Raw genomic sequence first — 22,938 nt, 5'->3', positions numbered from 1 at the left:
GTCACGGCAGTTCCGGCGAGAAACACGTCCCATAACAACAGTTCCGCCCACGCTGCAATCAGATTTAACCAACGTGCATGGCGCATAAAACCACGCAGAAGAGCTATTGTTTGTGAAAAATAAATTCAGCCGTTTATTTGCGGAAGAGACGTAAATAATACACCAGAATGTAAAATGACGATTCCCAGGTACCAAGGAAGGTCGCTGCATCCTGCTAATCATTAAATCATAAAGGACCCGGAAGTGCGTCGGATTTTGCAGTCCGGGCAACATGAGCGGATTCATCGACTGTCACTGTCACCTGGCAGCGCGGGAGTTCCGCACAGTAAGAGCTAGGCCTCGGGCCCTTCCACTCACAGCAAAAGCAATGTCTTCTCGAACTGTTAGTGATTACAGTGTAATATTTCCGACCTGCGCTTCGTACCGCCAGTGCGGATGGTTTTATTCCGGGGGAGAGGAGAACTCATGGCTCAGTGTTTATTTGCCTATGCATTCTATTTGTGAATCAGTTTGGGATATTATTTATATTAATTGCGCCAAATAAATGCAAATTCACGTTGATATTGAATTAGTGTTGTACTTTTCATTGTTTTTATAACGTTTCTATAGTAAAGTGCCCAGAACTCCAACTGGATCTTATTTGTTTTTCTTATTATTACTTCCTGATTGTAGTAATATTACATTGCATTTTTCTGAATTGAACTGTTACTGCCACCCATCTTGGAACATAGGAACAGGAGTAAGCCATTCAGCCCCTCAAGCCTGTTCCACCATTCAATTTGATCATGTCTCATCTGTAACTTAACTTCATCATCTACCCGCCTTGGTTCTATAACCTTGAATGCACTTGCCTAACAAAAATCTATCAATCTCAGTTTTTACATTTTTACATTAATTCCCAGCATCAACAGCAGCGTGGGGTAAAGAGTTTCCACTATTATTTGTGTGAAGAAGTGCTTCCTGACATCATCCCTGAAAGGCCTTGCTCTATATTTAAGGTTATATCCCCTTGTTCTGGACACTCCCACCAGAGGAAAAAGTTTCTATCTACCCTATCAACTCCTTTTAATCATCTTAAACACCTCAATTAGATCACACCTTAATCTTCGATTCTCAAGAGAATACAAGACTACCCCTAGTCTGTGCAATCTGTCCTCATAATGTAACCTATTTTGCACTGTTCTAATTCTGGTGAATCTGCTGCAGCCGCTCCAAGGCCAATATATCCTTCCTGAAGTGCAGATCCCAGAACTGAATGCAGTACTCTAAATGGGGTCTAACCAGTGCCTTATATAACTGTAATATAACTTCCACACCTTTGTATTCCAGCCCCCTTGAGATAAAGTCCAGCATTCCAACAAGCAAGAGTCTAACCACTGCCCCTTGACATTCAACATCATTACCATTGCTGAATCCCCCATCATCAACATCCTGGGTGTCACCAACTTAAATGGACCAGCCACATACATAAGAGCAGGTCAGAGGCTAGGTATTCTGCAGTGAGTGTCTCACTTCCTGACTCCCCAAAGCCTTTCCATCATCTACAAGGCACAAGTCAAGAGTGTGCTGGAATATTCTCCACTTGCCTGGATGAGTGCAGCTCCAACAACACTCAAGAAGCTTGACACAATCCAGGTCAAAGCAGCCCGCTTGATTGGCACCTCATCCACCACCTTAAACATTCACTCCCTCCACCACCGGCGCAGCGTGGCTGCATTGTGTACCATCTACAAGATGCACTGCAGCAACTCGCTAAGGCTTCTTCGGCAGCACCTCCCAAACCCGTGACCTCTGCCACCTAGAAGGACAAGGGCAGCAGGTGCATGGGAACACCACCACCTCCACGTTCCTCTCCAAGTTACACACAATCCTGACTTGGAACTGTTCCATCATTGTTGCTGGGTTAAAATCCTGGAACTCACTCCCCAACAGCACTGTGGGAGTACCTTCACCACATGGACTGCACCAGTTTAGGAAGATGGCTCACCACCACCTTCGCAAGGGCAATTAGGGATGGGCAATAAATGCTGGCCTTGCCAGCGACATGGACATCCCAGGAACAATTTTTTTAAAATTCCATTAGCATTTTAAATTTATTTAGTTTTTTAGTGATTTCTGTACTTGGACTCCTAAATCTCTCACATTGAACTCAAACTGCCACTGTTCTGCCCATCTTCCGAGTCATCTATGTCCTCGCGCAATGTGCTCCTCACAATCTTCACCACACCATAAATTGAATATAAGCAAATTTTGCTTTTGTTCCAGCAGTTCCTAATTGCAGATCATATATATAGTAAATAAGAGCGCCCCCAACACAGATCCCTGTGGACCATCACTTACAACACAATACCATTCCAACAAGCTTCCTGTTTAACTCTAGCCTTTGCCTGCAATCATCTATCTATCCATATGGCCAGATTCCCCATACTTGCATGTTCCATTATCTTTGTCATAAATATCTTCTGTGGTGCATGGATGTACAACATTTTGGATCAGGCACTCATGTCAAAACTAGTGATTGAGCCACGTATAATTATGCAGTAATGTGAGCTCCTGTACACAGAAACACAAGCCTCATACATAAAAAAGTGAGATGCCTAAACTAAAAAGCAAGACCGCTAAACTTTAAAAACAGAAATCCCATATACAAATAACAGGACCCTCAATGCAGAAAAAGCAAGATACCCACTTTAACAAAAAAACTCCCATTCATAAAACATCGAGCACAAAAAAGAGATTCTATGCAGAAAAAGTAGGTGCTCCCATCCTGCTACTCACCCTCTTCCCCCCCCCCCCCCCCCCCACCCTTATATCATCATCGCTCTCCATAAAGTCTGAAAACTTGGAAGAATTTCCACAGGGGTTCTCCCGGTCTCTTCACTGGAAGCTCCAGAAAAATGGTGAAAACAGCTATATACAATATTTACAAATATAGGAACAATGACAGACAGAAAAGACCCTCTGGTCCTTCCAGCCTGCCCTGCACACATGTTATAGCTTGTGTATCACAATATATACACTTCTCACCCCACCCAAAATCATGTTATCTCCTAAGAGAAGCGAATAACCAGATGAAAACTCAGGCCAATTTGGGGAAAATAATTGGGAAATTCCTCTCTGACTCCCGAGGTGATCAAAACTATTCCAGGGGATCATTCTGGTCCTGAATTCCTTGAAGTACCTACCTTTTGTAAGAGGTGATCTCTGTCCCTGCCAGACATAGGTCTGGGTCTCGCATGGAGGAATTCAGCAGTTTCCTTATCTGAGGAAGGACACATTTGCCTTGGAGGTGGTGCGACAAAGGTTTACTAGATTGATCCCTGGATGAGAGGACTGTCCTATGAGGAGAAATTGAGTAGATTGGGCCTATATTCTCTGGAGTTTAGAAGAATGAGCGCTGATCTCATTGAAACATATACGATTCTGAGGGGGATTGACATGGTAGATGCTGAGAGGTTGTTTCCTCTGGCTGGAGAGTCTAGGACCAGGGGGCATAGTCTTAGGATGGTTCGGCCATTTAAGACTGAGAGGAAGAGGGTTGTGAATTTTTGGAATTCCCTACTCCAAAGGGCTATAGATGCTCAATTGTTGAATATATTCAAGGCTGAGATTGATAGACTTTTGAACTTTAGGGCAACCAAGAGATATGGGGATAGTGCAGGAAAGTGGAGTTGAGGTCGAAGATCAACCATGATCTTATTGAATGGTGAAGCAGGCTCGAGGAGCCATATGGCCTACTCCTGCTCCTAATTCTTATGTTCTTGTGAATCAATGTCCATCGCACAAGCCAGCAGCTTGTTCCAGAGGTCCACTATTCTCTGGGAAAAGAATCACCTTCTGACAGCTAACCTAGACCTGATCTTATACAACTTAAAATTGTGAGCCTTGGTCCTTCCTAACCTATTGGAACAAACTGTCAACTTGAACACAATCTATTCCCTTCATTATCTTATAAACCTCAATCAGATCACCCCTAGTTCTACGCTTTTCTAAAGTGTAGAGTCCCAACTCTTTTTGGCTATTTTGATAACTAAGATGCTTTATACTGGGAATTACTCTAGTGGCCCTCCTTGTACCCATTCCAAAGCCTTAATATCACCCACCATGTGAGCAGACCAAAACTGGACACAGTATTCTAAGTGAGGCCTGACTAATATCTTATACAAGGACAAAACCTTGACTTAAATGTAGGAGGCATGATAAAAGAAATTTGCGGATGATACAAAAATTGGCCATGTGGTAGTCAGAGGAGGAGGAGAAAAGCTCCAGACTGCAGGAAGATATTGATGAACTGGTCAGTTGGGCAGAAAAGTGGCAAATAGAATTCAATCCGGAAAAGTGTGAGGTAATGCATTTGGGGAGGGGCAACAAGGCAAGGGAATACACAATCAATGGGAGGATATTGAGAGGTGTGGAGGAACAGAATGACCTTGGAGTATATATCCACAGATCCTTAAAGGTAGCCGGACAGATTGATAAGGTAGTTAAAAAGGCTTACGGAATCCTTTCCTTTATTAGCTGAGGCATAGAATACAAGAGCAGGGAAGTTATGCTAGAACTGTATACAACACTAGTTAGACCACAGCTTGAGTACTGCGTACAGTTCTGGTCACCACATTACAGGAAGGATGTGATTGCACTAGAAAGGATGCGGAGGAGATTTACGAGGATGTTGCCAGGATTGAAAAACTTTAGCTATTAGGAAAGATTGTATAGGCTGGAGTTGTTTTCCTTGGAACAGAGGAGGCTGAGGAGAAATTTAATTGAGGTGTATAAAATTATGAGCGGCCGAGATAGTGGATAGGAAAGACCTATTTCCTTTGGCAGAGGGGTCAATAGCCAGGGGGCATAGATTTAAAGTAGTTGGTAGAAGGATTAGAGGGGAGATGAGGAAACATTTCTACACCCAGAAGGTGGTGGGAGTCTGGAACTCATTGCTTGAAAGGGTGGTAGAGACAAAAACTCTCATCACATTTAAAAAGTACTTGGATGTGCATTTAAAAAGCTGTTATCTACAGGGCTACGGACCTAGTGCCAGGGATTAGGCTGGTTAGCTCTTTTTTGACCGGCACGGACACGATGGGCTGAATGGCCTCCTTCTGCGTCGTACGTTTTCTATGATTCTATGACAATAGCATGCCTTGACTTGTAGTCAATTGTCTTATGATATATAGTAAGATGGCCGCCGGGGTGACAGCTCCCTCGGGAGATCCTCTGCTGAACAACTTTATCCCTTGCCATCTGTTGCCATCCGACACCCTTTCTCCCCCAATCTCCCCCCTTCCACTGTTTAAGCTCTCCCTGGCCCTAATAGGGGGTGCATTTCTTACCCCGAAGGCACAAATCCATGCTGCAAGGGCAGCTACCTGAGCCCACTGCCCATCCCCCAATCATGCCTGCTCTTCACCTCCATCAGTGAGTGCCGAATCTCCACTCAAACCGATCTTCAACCTACCGGACTTTCCTGCTGCCAAGACTTCACTCCCCCACCAGTTCTGGCCGACTTAGCTACTCCTCGCAGACACCATCAGCGTCCGGGGAGCTCCCGATCAACTCACAGCGGACGACTCAACTGCTCCAAGTGACCCCCAGCAACCCCAGGCGATCTCAGCAGTGGTGAGCCTTTGACCAACTTCAAAAACAGGTTTGGGTCTACCTCATGCGCAAGCCTTCCCTCCGGGCCTCCCTTCCTCCGGCGACGTCCTGGCCTTCCTTCATCCATCGACGACGTCCTGGCCTCCCTCCTCCAGCACGCAGTGACCACAATGGCTGTGACCATTCTGACCTCTCCTCCTTCCACTCTGAACGCCCTGACCTCCTTCCACTCTGAACACCCTGACCTCCACCCCACAAAATAGACCTCTGACCTTCCCAATGCCTGCCCCCAGCCATCTCACCGAAGGGTACTACTCAGCGCTGAGATTACGGCCCGCATCTCGCTGTAGCCAATTAGGCTCATACAGCAGTGCCTGGTCTCCTTTGGACCCCCTTGCCGCGATCATGACCTTGCTCAACTAAGCCAGTGTGGTAGCCGGTGTGCAACGGCCACCCCACGTTAAAAGATCTCACGCACAGGCATCTTCCACCCTTCAATATGAAGTTTGGGACCTGGAACGTCAGGACCCTCATGGACAACTCCAACAGCGACAGGCCAAAACGTCGCACCGCCATAGTTGCCTGGGAACTTGGACACTTCGATGTTGACATCGCCGCCCTGAGCAAGACTTGGCGGGCAGGGGAAGGCCAGCTCAAGGAACAAGGTGGAGTTTACACCTGCTTCTGGAAAGGTAAACCAGAGGAAGAACGCTGCCTCCACGGAGTCGGTTTCGCCATCAAGAACGAGCTGGTCGACGGCCTCAGAGACTCCCCATGCGGGATTAACGAACGTCTCATGACTCTCCAACTCACTCTATCCCAGAACCAATGCGCCACAGTTATCAGTGCATACGCCCCAACACTCGATGTAACAGATGAGACCAAAGAGGGTTTTTACTCCAGCCTCTCAAAATCCCTGTCCTACGTCCCTACGGACGACAAACTGATCCTCCTCGGCAAGGGTCGACAAGGACATAGCTCTCTAGGGAGGTGTGAAAGCCAACTCCAGCGGTACCCTGCTCCTGACAAAATGCCTAGAGCACGACCTTGTCATCACCAACACCTTATTCCGCCAGAGGGACAAATACAAGGCATCGTGGCAACACCCTCGCTCCAAACACTGTCACCTGCTCGACTATGTCATCATCCGAGCCTGGGATCGCAAGGATATACGCATTACCCGCACCATGACAGGAGTTGATGACTGCTGGATGGACCACCGCCTAATCCATTCCATCATCAACATCAACATAGCCCCAAAGCGGCGACGGCAGCAGAAGCAGTGCTGCAAAAAAGTCAATGCCGAGGCACTTAAGGACCCAGCTAAGAAAGCCAGCTAGCCAGTGCCTCACTGCTAACCTGGCGTCACTTAATGACCCTGAGACGCAGAATGCCCACAGCGTTTGGTCTGCCCTCCAAGCCTCCATAACCAATGCCTGCGAACAGACGCTCGGTCACTCAACCAGGAAACACCAGGACTGGTTTGATGAGAATGACCAGGAGATCCAAAAGCTAATAAATCGCAAGTGCAGGGCATTTCTGAGCCAAAAACAGCAACCCAACTCGGGAGCAGCAAAACAGTATTACAGACAGCTTAAGGCCAAGGTCCAACAAAAAACCCACGACCTAAAGAATAGATGGTGGGTGGAGAAAGCTCAGGAGATTCAGCAGCTGGCCAACAGCGGATGCATTGACAGTCATTTTCCAACATTCCATTGACTCTGGATCAGTTCCTATGGAGTGGAGGGTAGCCAATGTAACCCCACTTTTTAAAAAAGGAGGGAGAGAGAAAACAGGGAATTATAGACTGGTCAGCCTGACATCGGTAGTGGGTAAAATGATGGAATCAATTATTAAGGATGTCATAGCAACGCATTTGCAAATAGGTCCAAGTCAGCATGGATTTGTGAAAGGGAAATCATGCTTGACAAATCTTCTGGAATTTTTTGAGGATGTTTCCAGTAGAGTGGACAAGGGAGAACCAGTTGATGTGGTGTATTTGGACTTTCAGAAGGCTTTCGACAAGGTCCCACACAAGAGATTGGTGTGCAAAGTTAAAGCACATGGGATTGGGAGTAGTGTGCTGACATGGATTGAGAACTGGTTGGCAGACAGGAAGCAAAGAATAGGAGTAAATGGGTACTTTTCAGGATGGCAGGCAGTGACTAGTGGGGTACCGCAAGGTTCTGTGCTGGGGCCCCAGCTGTTTACATTGTACATTAATGATTTAAACGAGGGGATTAACTGTAGTATCTCTGTTGCGTATTGATGTGTGTATCGTCCTGGTACCTTAAGTGTAATATAAGCACAATGCTACACCACAGAGGGCGCTGTGGTGGGAAACCTGGAAGTGCCTGCAACAGGCACTATAAAAGGCTGACCACCACACCTGAGAGGCACTCTGGAGCTGAACAATAAAGGACGAAGGTCACAGCAGTGAGATTAACACCAGACCGTATGGAGTCAGTGATTTGTGTGCTACATACATCACATTGGCGACAAGGAAGCGGACGAACTCCACGCAACCATGGCTACTCTGGGCTCGCTAAAGGATTTTACCGTGGGCAATGATTGGGAGGCCTTTACAGAAAGGCTCGAATACAACTTCACAGCAAACGACCTGACGGAGGACACGGACGCAATGAGAGATAAGCGTAAGGCGATATTGCTCTCCAGTTGTGGAGATGAGGTTTACTGTCTCGTCAGGGATTTGCTGGCACCCGGGAGCGCCAGGGACAAGCCATACGAGGAGCTGACTGAACTCATTCATGACCAGTTGAAACCAAAGGAGAGCATCCTCATGGCCAGATACAAATTCTACCATCACTGCAGACCTGAGGGCCAGGATGTCACCAAATATGCTGCGGACCTCAGGAGACTCGCGGCGCGTGTGATTTTGGCGCACACCTTGACGAGGCGTTATGGGACGTTTTCGTCATGGGGATTGGCCACAAGGGCCTCCTTCACAAGCTGCTAGCCACGGAACCCACAGTCACTCTGACAAAGGCGATCACCATCAGCCGGGCACATATGACCTCGACTTGCAGCACCAAGCAAATAATCCACAAAGTCTCGAACCCGGCTGGCACTGTCCACAGGATAGCGCCCACCACGGACAAAACTGCAAAACGTGGCTCTGCCTGGGGCAGAGAGCATGGACCTCGGGGTCCTGAAACTCAGAGTCCGCTGAGGGGGGCCAATCAAGCAGCACCATGCTGGCATTAGAGGAAGCCATGGGGCTCACCAGTGCAGGTTTGTGGAGTACACGTGCAATACCTGCCACACGAAAGTCCACCTTCAGCGTATGTGTAAAAGAAATCAGACTCACCATGTAGCTGAGGAGATGGGGGATGATCCACCATCCAGCGAGGAGCAGGCAGAAGATGATGAGGTGTTGGGACTGTACACGTGTACCGACGATTCGCCCCCAGTGATAAGGGAAGTAAAAATCAACGGAGTCCCTGTGAGTATGGAAGTGGACACGGGCTCGGGTCCGTCGTTGATGAGTCAGAGAACTTTTGATAAACTGTGGATTAACCCAGCTGCACGACCCAAGCTGGTCCCGGTCACGGCGAAGTTCCGTACCTACACCAGGGAACTAATACCTGTTCTTGGCAGAGCGATGGTGCAGGTATCCCACGGGGACGAGATGCACGGTTTACCTTTGTGGGTCATTGCAGGCGATGGACCGACACTCCTCGGCCGGAGGTGGATGGGGACGGTCCGTGGGAGCTGGGAAGACTTCACCACTCCACAGGCTGCTGCTCCCCGGGGAGCTGCCGTGCCCTGGGTCCCCAGAGAGCAGCGCCGACCGAGCTGGAGCTGCAGCCTCAATCCACCCACAGGCAAGCAGCCCTGCAGAGAGGGGCCTAGTGTGGGGTGTGGGGGGGGGGGGGGGGGGGAGGGGTGGTGAGCTGGAGAGGGAGAGTCGGGCGGTGGCTGCAGCTGGAGGTCGGTGGCCACGGCGGTCACAGGGGAGGCGGCTACAGTGGCTGCCGGAGAAGCGACGACGACGGCCGGAGGAGAGGCGGCAAGTCAGGTGGCAGCGGAGGGGAGCGGAGGCTGCGGCGACGGAGGGCATCCGGACCGGCGGAGAACATGATGGCGGCGGCCTCGGTCAGAACAGCAGAGCATCAAAGATGGCGGCGCCCAAGGAGAAGCCTCATGGAATCCTCCTGCATCAAAGATGGCGCCTTAAAAAGGAAATGCACCCGGGAGTCTTAAAAGGGCCTTACCATGTGATGGTCCCCACAAAGGACTTCTGTAAAGCAGAGCAAGTCTAAAATGAGCTATGTTAATGTGAGATGGCGAATTTATAATAAGAATTAATATTTTAATGCTGAATGGCCACTGTATTTGTGTAAAATAATGGATATGAAGGACAATTAATGATAAGGGCTAACAAGGAAATCAGGGATCCGTTACCAGTCAATAACTAGTTAATGTACCAGATAACATGTACCATACTAACACACTGTCTATGCCTACCTGCCTTCCATTGGACAAGTGTGATGTTATGTATTGATGTGTGTATCGTCCTGGTACCTTAAATGTAATATAAGCACAATGGTACACCACAGAGGGCGCTGTGGTGGGAAACCTGGAAGTACCTGCAACAGGCAATATTAAAGGCTGACCACCACACCTGAGGGGCACTCTGGAACTGAACAATAAAGGACGAAGGTCACAGCAGTGAGATTAACACCAGACCGTGTGGAGTCAGTGATTTGTGTGTTACATACACCACAATCTCCAAATTTGCAGATGACACTAAGTTGGGTGGCAGTGTGAGCTGCGAGGAGGATGCTATGAGACTGCAGAGTGACTTGGATAGGTTAGGTGAGTGGGCAAATGCATGGCAGATAAAGTATAATGTGGATAAATGTGAGGTTATCCACTTTGGTGGTAAAAACAGAGAGACAGACTATTATCTGAATGGTGACAGATTAGGAAAAGGGGAGGTGCAACAAGACCTGGGTGTCATGGTACATCAGTCATTGAAGGTTGGCATGCAGGTACAGCAGGCGGTTAAGAAATCAAATGGCATGTTGGCCTTCATAGCGAGGGGATTTGAGTACAGGGGCAGGGAGGTGTTACTACAGTTGTACAGGGCCTTGGTGAGGCCACACCTGGAGTATTGTGTACAGTTTTGGTCTCCTAACTTGAGGAAGGACATTCTTGCTATTGAGGGAGTGCAGCGAAGGTTCACCAGACTGATTCCCGGGATGGCGGGACTGACATATCAAGAAAGACTGGATCAACTGGGTTTGTATTCACTGGAGTTCAGAAAAATGAGAGGGGATCTCATAGAAAGTTTAAAATTCTGACGGGTTTAGACAGGTTAGATGCAGGAAGAATGTTCCCAATGTTGGGGAAGTCCAGAACCAGGGGTCACAGTCTAAGGATAAGGGGTAAGCCATTTAGGACCGAGATGAGGAGAAACTTCTTCACCCAGAGAGTGGTGAACCTGTGGAATTCTCTACCACAGGAAGTTGTTGAGGCCAGTTCACTAAATATATTCAAAAGGGAGTTAGATGAAGTCCTTACTACTCGGGGGATCAAGGGGTATGGCGAGAAAGCAGGAATGGGGTACTGAAGTTGCATGTTCAGCCATGAACTCATTGAATGGTGGTGCAGGCTCGAAGGGCCGAATGGCCTACTCCTGCACCTATTTTCTATGTTTCTATGTTAACAGCCATGATGTGCAAGGATTCTTCACCGCAGTCAAGGCCATCTACGGCCCAAACACCCAAGGCCCCCACCCCACTGCTGGCCAAGAACGGGGAGACACTCATCAAGGACACTGAGGCAGTCAGGACCCGCTGGAAGGAGCACTTCAAAGATCTCCTTAACTGAGAGGCTGCCTTTCACTCGAGTGTCCTCGACTCCATACTGCAGCATGCTACCCGCCACCAGCTCAGCAAAACCCCAGCCCTGCACGAGATAGAAAAGGCCATCCGTCAGCTCAAGAACAACAAGGCAACAGGAGCGGATGGAATCCCCGCTGAGACACTAAAGTATGGCGGAGAGGTACTATTGGCACAAATGCATGACCTTATCTCTCTCATCTGGAGGGAGGAGAGCATGCCGGGAAATCTCAGAGATGCAGTAATCGTGACCATCTTTTTTTTTAAAAGGGACAAGTCCGTCTGCGGCAACTACAGAGGAATCTCCCTATTATCAGCCACTGGGAAAGACGTCGCTAGAATCCTCCTGAATTGTCTTCTCCCTGTGGCTGAGGAGCTCCTCCCAGAGTCACAGTGCGGATTTCGTCCTCTTCGGGGTACAACGAACATGATTTTTACAGCGCGACAGCTGCCAGAAAAATGCAGGGAACAGCACCAACCCTTGTACATGGCCTTCTTCAACCTTACAAAGGCCTTTGACACTGTCAACTGCGAGGGACTATGGAATGTCCTCCTCCGTTTCGGCTGCCCCCAAAAGATTGTCACCATCCTCCGTCTGTTCCACGACGACATGCAAACCGTGATCCTGACCAACGGATCCATGTCGGGACCGGGGTCAAGCAGGGCTGCGTCATTGAGCCAACCCTCTTCTCAATCTTCCTCGCCACAATGCTCCACCTCACACTCGACAAGCTCCCTGCTGGAGTGGAACTAAACTACAGAACCAGTGGGAACCTGTTCAACCATCGCCGTCTCCAGGCCAGATCCAACACCACCCCAACCTCTGTCATCGAACTACAGTACGCGGACGACGCTTGCGTCTGCGCACATTCAGAGTCTGAACTCCAAGTCATAGTCAATATCTTCCCTGAGGCGTACGAAAGCATGGGCCTTACACTAAACATCCGTAAGACCAAGGTCCTCCACCAACCTGACTACCCCCCAGTCATCAAGATCCATGGCGTGGCCCTGGACAAAGTGGATCACTTTCCATACGTCGGGACCCTATTATCAACAAGGGCACACATCGACAACGAGATTCAACACCGCTTCCAGTGCGCCAGCGCAGCCTTTGGCCGCCTGAGGAATAGAGTGTTTGAAGATCAGGACCTCAAATCTGCCACCAAGCTCATGGTCTACAGAGCTGTAGTGATACTTGCCCTCCTATATGGCTCAGTGACGTGGACCATACACAGTAGACACCTCAAATCACTGGAGAAATACCACCAACAATGTCTCCGCAAGATCCTGCAAATCCCCTGGGAGGACAGACGCACTCGACCAGGCCAACATCCCCAGCATCGAAGCACTGACCACACTCGACCAGCTCCATTGGGCGGGCCACATTGTTCGCATGCCTGACACAAGACTCCCAAAGCAAGCGCACTACTCGGAACTCCTACATGGCAAGCGATCCCCAGATGGGCAGAGGAAATGTTTCAAGGACACACTCAAAGCCTCCTTGATAAAATGCAACATCCCCATCGACACCCTGGCGAAAGACCGCCCTGAGTGGAGGAAGTGCATCCGGGAGGGCACTGAGCACCTCGAATCTCATTGCCGAGAGCATGCAGAAACCAAGCGCAGGTAGAGGAAGGAGCGTGCGGCAAACCAGTTCCACCCTTTCCTTCAACGACTGTCTGTCCCACCTGTAACAGAGACTGTAATTCCTGTATTGGACTGTTCAGTCACCTAAGAACATTTTTAGAGTGGAAGCAAGTCTTCCTCGATTTCGAGGGACTGCCTAAGATGATGATGTCTTATGAATGCACCACAATACCCTATTCGCTCTAACTATAGTTTCATGGCATTGCTCATGAACCTTTACAGATCTATACACTAGAATGCCCAGATCTCTTTCTTTCTCCACTTTTAATGCTTTTCCCTGAATGGTGTATGTATTTTGAGTATTCACCTTGCCTACATGCATAGTACTGCACTTTTCCAAATTAAACATAATTTGCTAATCATGAGCCAAATTCCCCAACATATCAAGATCTGCCTGAAGCAGTAGAGCATCATCTACAATCCTAACACTCGCACAAATCTTATTATCTGCAAATTTCTCAGGTGTCTCCACTGATCTTCTGCTAAAGCAACAGTGGGAGATTGGTATGAGCGGGTCTAAAGGACTGGTAAAGGTTATTCATTGGTCAAAATCCACCAAACAGGGAGTAGCTTTTTCCAGTCCTTCAGACGCAAGAACTTAAACGAGCAAGTCCAAAGTTGCTGAAGAAGGCTTTGTACACAGAACTGACAGCAGCCTCGTGTATCAGATCTAAATACTTCGAAAGCTGGATTTGGCCAGCAGGTGGCATCTTGGTTGCTGATGCCCTATCAAATGCTTTGAAAATCCACATAAACCTCATCCACTGCATTTCATTTTTCTATTCCTCCTGTTACTTTTTCCTAAGGATCTATTGGTCAAACATGATCCTGTTGGAAATTGGTGCTGATTGGTTTTGATTAGTTCATGTTTCTCAAAATACTTATGTAATTTCATCCTGCAATTTACCAGTAACTGAAGTAAGACTAACTAGTCTGTAATTTTCTGGCTTACCCCGTCTCCTTTTTTGGAAAGGAAGAAGATCACATTTGTCCCAATTCAGTCCTTTGGTACAATTTTTCTTTCATGGAATTTTAGTCAGTGCCTCTGCTATTTCTTCCCTGGTTCGCCTCAGGATTCTTAGATATTAGAGGATTGTAAATCTGTGGAATTCTCTGCCCCAGAGAGCTGCGGAGGCTGGGTCATTGAATATATTTAAGGCGGAGATAGACAGATTTTTGAGCGATAAGGGAGTAAAGGGTTATGGGGAGCGGGTGGGGAAGTGGAGCTGACATCACCAACACCATGTTCCATCAGAGGGACAAGTACAAGGCATCATGGCAACACCCTCGCTCCAAGCATTGGGCAACTGCCCGACTACGTCATTGTCCGAGCGAGGAACTGCAAGGACGTGCGGATCACCCACGCCATGACAGGAGCTGACGACTGCTGGAGGGACCACTACCTAATCTGCTCCGTCATCAACATCAACGTAGCCCTAAAGTAGCTACGGCAACAGAAACAATGCTGCAGAAAAATCAACGCCAGGGCACTTAAAGACCCAGTTAAGAAAGCCCGATACAACCAGCGCCTCGCTGTCAGCCTGGCGACCCTCGATGACCCCGAGACGCAGAGTGCCCACAGAGCCTGGTCAGCCCTCAAGGCTTTTATAACCAACGCCTGCGAAGAGACACTTGGTCACTCAACCAGGAAACCATAACACTGGTTTGAAGAGAACGATCAGGAGCTAATAAGCTGCAAGCGTAAGGCATTTCTAAACTAAAAGCAGCAACCCAACTCTGCAGCAACAAAGCAGCTCTACAGGCAGCTGAAAGCCGAGGTCCAACAAAAAAACTAAAGAATAGATGGTGGGAGGAGAAAGCACAGGAGATTCAGCAGCTGGCCAACAACCATGACATGCGGGGATTCTTCAGCGCAGTCAAGATCACCTACGGTCCAAGCACCCAAGGCCCCACCCCACTGCTGGCCAAGAACGATGGGGCACTCATTAAGGACACTGAGGCAGTCAGGGCCGGCTGGAAGGAGCACTTTGAAGATCTCCTTAACTGAGACTGCCTTCGACACGAATGTCCTCGACTCCATCCCGCAGCATGGTACCCGCCACCATCTTAGCATAACCCCAGCCCTGCACGAGGTAGAAAAGGCCATCCATCAGCTTAAGAACAACAAGGGAGCTAGGAGAGAGATTAAAAAGCAGGACCTCAAAGGTAGTAATCTCCGGATTACTCCCAGTGCCACGAGCTAGTGAGTACAGAAATAGGAGGCTAGAACAGATGAATACGTGGTTGGAGAGATGGTGCAGGCGGGAGGGCTTTCGTTTCCTGAGGCATTGGGACCGCTTCTGGGGGAGGTGGGAGCTGGATAAGCCGGACGGGTTGCACCTCAACAGAGCCGGGACCAATATCCTCGCGGGGGGGTGCGGGGGTGAGGTTGCTAGTGCTGTTGGGGAGGGTTTAAACTAGCTTGGCAGAGGGATGGGAACCTGAAAATAGATTCAGTAGGGAGGGGAGTAAAGCTGAAATTAGCAAGCAAAAATAAAGAAAGTGAGTTTGAAGGAGAGAGGAAACAAGCAGGAAAAAAAGGTAAAAAAAACAAACTTAAAGGCACTTTGTCTAAATGCGCGTAGCATTTATAACAAAATAGATGAGTTTACGGTACAAATTAAGGCAAACGGGTATGATCTGATAGCCATTACAGAGACGTGGTTGCAAGGTGATCAGGACTGGGAATTAAATATTCAGGGGTACTTGACAATCCGGAAGGACAGACAGAAAGGAAAAGGAGGTGGGGTAGCTCTATTGATAAAGGATGGAATCACTGCAATAGTAAGAAACGATATTGGCTCAAATGATGAGGGTGTTGAAACAGTTTGGGTGGAGATAAGGAACAATAAGGGGAAAAAGTCACTGGTGGGTGTAGTCTATAGGCCCCCTAACAGTAGCAACTCTGTTGGTTGGAGCATAAACCAGGAAATAGTGGGGGCTTGTAAAAAGGGAACAGCAATAATCATGAGTAATTTTAACCTCGATATTGATTGGACAAATCAAATTGGTCAGGGTAGCCTTGAAGAGGAGTTCATAGAGTGCATAAGGGACGGGTTCCTTGAGCAATATGTAACTGAACCAACCAGGGGGCAGGCTATCTTAGATCTGGTCCTGCGTAATGAGACAGGATTAATAAACAATCTCCTAGGAAAAGATCCCCTCGGAATGAGTGATCATAGAATGATTGAATTTCAAATACAAATGGAGGGTGAGAAAGTTGGATCTCTAACCAGCATACTAAGCTTAAATAAAGGAGACTATGAAGGTATGAGGGCAAAGTTGGGTAAAGTGGACTGGGAAAATAGATTAAAGTGTAGGACGATTGATGATCAGTGGGGTACATTTAAGGAGATATTTCACAACTCTCAAGAAAAATATATTCCAGTGAGGAGGAAAGGGTGTAAGAGAAAGATAGCCATCCGTAGCTAACTAAAGAAATAAAGGACATTATCCAATTAAAAACAAGGTCATACAAAGTGGGCAAAACTAGTGGGAGGACAGAAGACTGGGAAGCTTTTAAATGGCAGCATAGAACGACTAAAAAAATGATTAAGAAAGGGAAGATAGACTATGAAAGTAAACTAGCACAAAATATAAAAACAGATAGCAAGAGTTTCTATAGGTATACAAAAAGGAAAAGAGTGGCTAAAGTAAATGTTGGTCCCTTAGAGGACGAGACCGGGGAAATAGTAATAGGGAACATGGAGATGGCAGAAACTCTGAACAAATATTTTGTATCAGTCTTTACAGTAGAGGACACTAACAAAATTCCAACAGTGGATAGTCAAGGGGCTATAGGGGGAGGACGAACTTAACACAATCACAATCACTAAGGAGGTGGTACTCAGTAAGATAATGGGACTAAAGGCAGCTAAATCCACTGGACCTGATGGCTTGCATCCTAGGGTTTTGAGAGAAGTAGAGGCAGGGATTGTGCATGCATTGGTTGTAATTTACCAAAATTCCCTGGATTCTGGGACGGTCCCAGCAGATTGGAAAACTGAAAATGTAATGCCCCTATTTAAAAAAGGAGGCAGACAAAAAGCAGGAAATATAGACCAGTTAGCCTAACATCTGTGGTTGGGAAAATGTTGTAGTCCATTATTAAAGAAGCAGTAGCAGGACATTTGGAAAAGCAAAATTCGGTCAGGCAGAGTCAGCATGGATTTATGAAGGGGAAGTCAGGTTTGACAAATTTGCTGGAATTCTTTGAGGATGTAACGAACAGGGTGGATAAAGGGGAACCAGTGGATGTGGTGTATTTGGACTTCTAGAAAGCATTTGACAAGGTGCCACATAAAAGGTTACTGCACAAGATAAAAGTTCACGGGGTTGGAGGTAATATATTAGCATGGATAAAGGATTGGCTAACTAACAGAAAACAGGGAGTCAGGATAAATGGTACATTCTCTGGTTGACAACCAGTAACTAGTGAGGTGCTGCAGTGATCAGTGCTGGGAGCCCAACTATTTACAATCTATATTAACTATTAACGACTTGGAAGAAGGGATTGAGTGTAATGTAGCCAAGTTTGCTGACGATACAAAGATGGGAGAAAAAGCAATGTGTGAGGAGGACACAAAAAATCTGCAAAAGGACATAGACAGTCTAAGTGAGTGGGCAAAAATTTGGCAGATAGAGTATAATGTTGGAAAGTGTGAAGTCATGCACTTTGGCAGAAAAAATCATAGAGCAAGTTATTATTTAAATGGAGAAAGATTGCAAAGTGCTGCAGTACAGCGGGACCTGGGGGTACTTGGGCATGAAACACAAAAGGATAGTATGCAGGTACAGCAGTTGATCACGAAGGCCAATAGTATCTTGGCCTTTATTGCAAAGGGGATGAAGTATAAAAGCAGGGAAATCTTGCTAAGCTACACAAGGTATTGGTGAGGCCACACCTGGAATACTGCGTGCAGTTTTGGTTTCCATATTTACGAAAGGATATACTTGCTTTGGAGGCAGTTCAGAGAATGTTCACTAGGTTGATTCCGGGGATGAGAGGGTTGACTTATGAGGAAAGGTTGAGTCGGTTGGGCCTCTACTTATTGGAGTTCAGAAGAATGAGAGGTGATCTTATCGAAACGTATAAGATTATGAGGGGGCTTGACAAGGTGATACAGAGAGGATGTTTCCACTGATGGGGGAGACTAGAACTAGAGAGCATGATCTTAGAATAAGGGGCCGCCCATTTAAAACAGAGATGAGGAGGAATTCTCTTAGAGGGTTGTAAATCTGTGGAATTTGCTGCCTCGGAGAGCTGTGGAAGCTGGGACATTGAATAAATTTAAGCAGAAATAGACAGTTTCTTGAGCGATAAGGAGATAAGGAGTTATGGGGAGCGGGCGGGGAAGTGGAGCTGAGTCCATGATCAGATCAGCCATGATCTTATTGAATAGCGGAGCAGGCTCAAGGGGCCGTATGGCCTACTCCTGTTCCTATTTCTTATGTTCTTATTGTAAGGTATCAGGAGCAGATGGAATCCCCGCTGAGGCAGTAAAGTATGGCGGAGAAGCATTATTGGCACGAATGCATGACCTCATCTCTCTTATCTGGAAGGAGGAGAGCATGCCAGGAGATCTCAGAGGTGCCGTAATCGTGACCATCTTCAAAAAAGTGGACAAATCCGACTGCGGCAACTACAGAGGAATTTCCCTGCTGTCGGCTACTGGGAAAGTCATTGCAAGAATTCTCCTCAACCGTCTTCTCCCTGTGGCTGAAGAGCTCCTCCCAGAGTCACAATGTGGATTACGTCCACTAAGGGGTACAACGGACATGATCTTCACCACGCGACAACTACAAGCGAAATGCAGGGAACAGCACCAACCCTTGTACATGGCCTTCTTTGACCTCACAAAGGCCTTTTGACACTGTCAACCCTGAGGGACTATGGAGCATCCTCCACTGTGTCGGCTACCCCCAAAAGTTTGTCATCATCCTCCACCTGCTCCACGACGACATGCAAGCCTTGATCCTGACCAATGGATCCACCACAGACCCAATCCACGTCCGAACCACATCATCGCACCAACGCTCATCTCGATCTTCCTTTTTGCAATGCTCCATCTCACTATCAACAAGCTCCACGCTGGAGTAGAACTAAACTATAGAACCAATGGGAACCTGTTCAACCTACGTTGCCTCCAGGCTCAATCCAAGGTCGTTCCATCCTCTGTCATTGAACTACAGTACTCGGACGACGCTTGCGTCTGCGCACCCTCAGAGGCCAAACTCCAAGCCATCGTCAACACCTTCACCAAGGCGTACGAAAGCATGGGCCATTACGCTAAACATTCATAAGACAAAGGTCCTCCACCAACCTGATCCCACCACACAGCACTGCCCCCCAATCATCAAGATCCACGGCTCGGCCTTGGACAACGTGGGCCATTTTCCATACCTCGGGAGCCTACTATCAGCAGGGGCAGACATCGATGACGAGGTCCAACACTGCCTCCAGTGTGCCAGCGTAGCCTTCGGTCATCTGAGTAGGAAAGTGTTTGAAGACCAAGACCTCAAAAGGGAAGTAAAGCAGAAATTGGATAGCAAGAATCTAGAAAGTGAATCTGTAAGACAGAGGAAACAAGGTTTAGTAAGCAAGGAGGTCTTCCTGTGCTGAATGGTATATACTTTAATGCAAGGAGTATAGCGAATATGGCAGATGAGCTAACAGCACAGGTAAACACTTGGGAGTATGACATTATAGCCATTACAGAAACATGACAGAAAGAGGGGAAAGTTTGGCAGATCCAATATTCCTGGCTACAGGATTTTTAGACAAGATAGAGAGTGGGGTAAAAAGGGCCGGGGGGGGGGGGGCGGGGTTTGCGGTACTGATTAAAGAAACTATTACAGCGATGAGGAGGGATGATATGTTAGAGGGACCATCAAATGAGGCCACATAGGTCGAATTGAAAAATATAAAAGGGGCGATAACACTGCTGGGCGTGTATTATAGACCCCCAAACAGTGGGAGGGAGATAGAGGAGCAAACATGTAGGCAAATTGCTGTGAAGTCTTAAAAACCATACGGTAGTAATAGGGGATTTTATCTATCCAAATAGTGATTGGAACAAATTTAGTGTGAAGGGTATAGAGGGTGCGGAATTCTTGAAATGCATTCAAGAGAACTTTTTTAGTCAGTACGTAGCAAGCCCAACATGAGAGGGGACGGTCTTGGATTTTGTTTTGGGGAATGAAGCTGGACAGGTTGAAGGGGTATTAGTGGGGGAGCACTTGGGTGCCAGTGACCATAATTCAGTCAGATTCAAGTTGATTATGGATAAGGACAAGATTAGGTCTGAACTAAAATGAGGCCACATAGGTCTCGAAGTTCCGAATTGGGGAAAAGCTAATTTTGCTAAGTTAAGGAGTGATTTGGCCATAGTGGATTGGAAACAGCTACTTGTGGGTAAATCAGTGTCGGAACAGTGGGAGGCATTCAAGGAGGAGATCTAGAGGGCTCAGGTCAAACATATGCCATTAAAGAAAAAGGCTGGGAAAAATAATTCTAGAACCCCCTGGATGTCTAGGGACTTACAGGGGAGGATTAAGAAAAAAAGGGATGTTTATGTCATATACCAACGGCTAAATACTTTAGAATCTTTAGAGGAATATAGAAAGTTACGAGGCAAAATTAAAAAGGATTTTAGGAATGCTAAGAGAGAGCACGAGAAATTCTTGGCCAGTAGATTTAAGAAAAACCGTAAGATGTTCTATAAATATATTAAGAGCAAGAGGGTAACTAAAGAAAGCATAGAGCCTATTAGAGACCATGAGGGTAATCTTTGTGTGGAGGTGGAAGATGTTGGTAGGGTTCTTAATGAATACTTTGCATCTGTTTTCACAAAGGAACGGGGTAATGCAGATACTGCTATCGAGGAGGAGTGTGATATTCTGGATGAAATAAATATAGTGAGAGAGGAAGTATTAAGGGGTTTAGCAGCTTTGAAACTAGATAAGTCCCCAGGTCCGGACGAAATGCATCCCAGGCTGTTGAGCGAAGTAAAGGAGGAAATAGCAGAGGCTTTGACCATCATTTTCCAGTCCTCTTTGGATCTGGACATGGTGCTGGAGGATTGAAGGACTGCTAATGTAGTACCCTTGTTTAAGAAGGGAAAAAGCAATAGGCCGAGTAATTGCAGGCCTGTCACCTAACCTCAGTGGTGGGAAAATTATTGGAAAAAATCCTGAAAGACAGGATAAATCTGCATTTGGAAAGGCAAGGATTAATTAGGGACAGTCAGTATGGATTTGTTAAAGGAAGATCGTGTTTGACTAACCTGATTGAATTTTTTGAGGAGGTAACTAAGAGGGTCGATGAGGGTAGTACGTACGATGTAATATATATGGACTTTAGCAAGGCTTTTGATAAGGTCCCACATGGTAGACTGGTCATGAAGGTTAAAGCCCATAGGATACAGGGCAAAGTGGCAAGTTGGTTCCAAAATTGGCTTGGAGGTAGGAAGCAAAGAGTAATGATTGATGGATGCTTTTGTGACTGGAAGGATGTTTCCAATGTGGTTCCGCAGGGCTCAGTACTGGTCCCTTGCTTTTGCGGTATATATCAACGATTTAGATTTGAATATAGGGAGTATGCAGACGACACTAAAATTGGCTGTGTGGTTGATAATGAAGAGGAAAGTCATGGGCTGCAGGGGGATATCAATCTACTGGTCAGGTGGGCAGAGCAATGGCAAATGGAATTTAATTCAGAGAAGTATGAGGTGATGCACTTTGGGAGGGCTAATAAGGAAAGGGTATACACATTAAGCGGTAGGCCACTTAATATTGTAGATGAACAAAGGGACCTTGAAGTAGTTGTCCACAGATTCCTGAAAGTAGCAGGCCAGGTGGATAAAGTGGTTAAGAAGGCATACGGAATGCTTGCCCTTATTGGCCGAGGCATAGAATATAAGAGCAGGGAGGTAATGCTTAAATTGTATAATACTTTGGTTAGGCCACAGCTGAAGTACTGCGTACAGTTCTGGTCGCCGTATTATAGGAAGGATGTGATTGCACTAGAGAGGGTGCAGAGGAGGTTTACTAGGATGCTGCCTGGAATGGAGAATGTTAGTTATGAGGACAGATTGGATAGGCTGGATTTGTTCTCATTGGAACAGAGGGGGTTGAGAGGAGACCTCATCGAGGTGTAGAAAATATTGAGGGACCTGGATACAGTGGATAGTAGGGGTCTATTTCCATTGGTGGCAGGGTCTATTATGAGGGGGCATAGTTTTAAGGTGGTTGGTGGAAGGTTTAGAGGGGATTTGAGGGGGGGCTTCTTTACGCAGAGGGGTTGTGGGGATCTGGAACTCACTGCCTGGAAGAGTGGTGGATGCAGAAAGCCTCATCACTTTTAAGAAATGGTTGGATGGGCACTTGAAGTGCCGTAACCTGCAGTTTGTTGGATGGCGCAGATATAATGGTAAGTACTGCAGGGAATAGAATACGGCCAGGGTGATCTCCTAGATTGCATGGGTGGATTGGAGAAAAATTTTTCCAGATTTTTTCTCCCTAAATTGACCTTGGTTTTTCTGGTTTTTGCCTCTCTCAGGAGATCACATGGCTCTGGTTGGGGTGGAGTGTAGATGTTTTCAATATAAGGGGTGTCGCAGTTGTGTGGGGCGGACTGGTTGGGCTTGGTGCTCTTTGCCTTTCTGTCATTGTTCATAGATTTATATGTAACCTTTAGGGCTGCTGACCAAGGGCCGTGCAGCGCGGACACGATGGGCCGAAATGGCCTCCTTCTGCGCTGTAAATTTCTATGTTTCTATGTTTCTATGAGTCAATTGAAACTCAAGCGAAGGTTCACCAGACTGATTCC

The 22,938-nt window shown here is 47.1% G+C and overlaps 1 protein-coding gene across 6 annotated transcripts in view; it reads left to right on the top strand.

Moving 5' to 3' along the window:
* The first annotated feature begins 1 nt into the window (after position 1).
* The window catches only part of LOC139273105 (putative deoxyribonuclease TATDN3), a 100,102-nt gene continuing 77,165 nt past the window's right edge, over positions 2 to 22,938 (top strand). For 4 of the 6 annotated variants that reach the window (XM_070889492.1, XM_070889495.1, XM_070889494.1 and 1 more), the window contains exon 1: positions 3 to 325. In XM_070889492.1, the coding sequence (XP_070745593.1) occupies positions 272 to 325 (54 nt within the window). In that variant the 5' untranslated portion in view covers positions 3 to 271. Of the gene's footprint in view, positions 326 to 22,938 lie in introns of all 6 variants that reach the window. The other 2 variants (XM_070889496.1, XM_070889491.1) reach the window with 2 other exon arrangements.

Source organism: Pristiophorus japonicus, chromosome 9 (genome assembly GCF_044704955.1).
Source record: "Pristiophorus japonicus isolate sPriJap1 chromosome 9, sPriJap1.hap1, whole genome shotgun sequence".
Classification (NCBI taxonomy): Eukaryota; Metazoa; Chordata; class Chondrichthyes; family Pristiophoridae; genus Pristiophorus; species Pristiophorus japonicus.
This window is presented reverse-complemented; position numbering and strand designations above follow the sequence as displayed.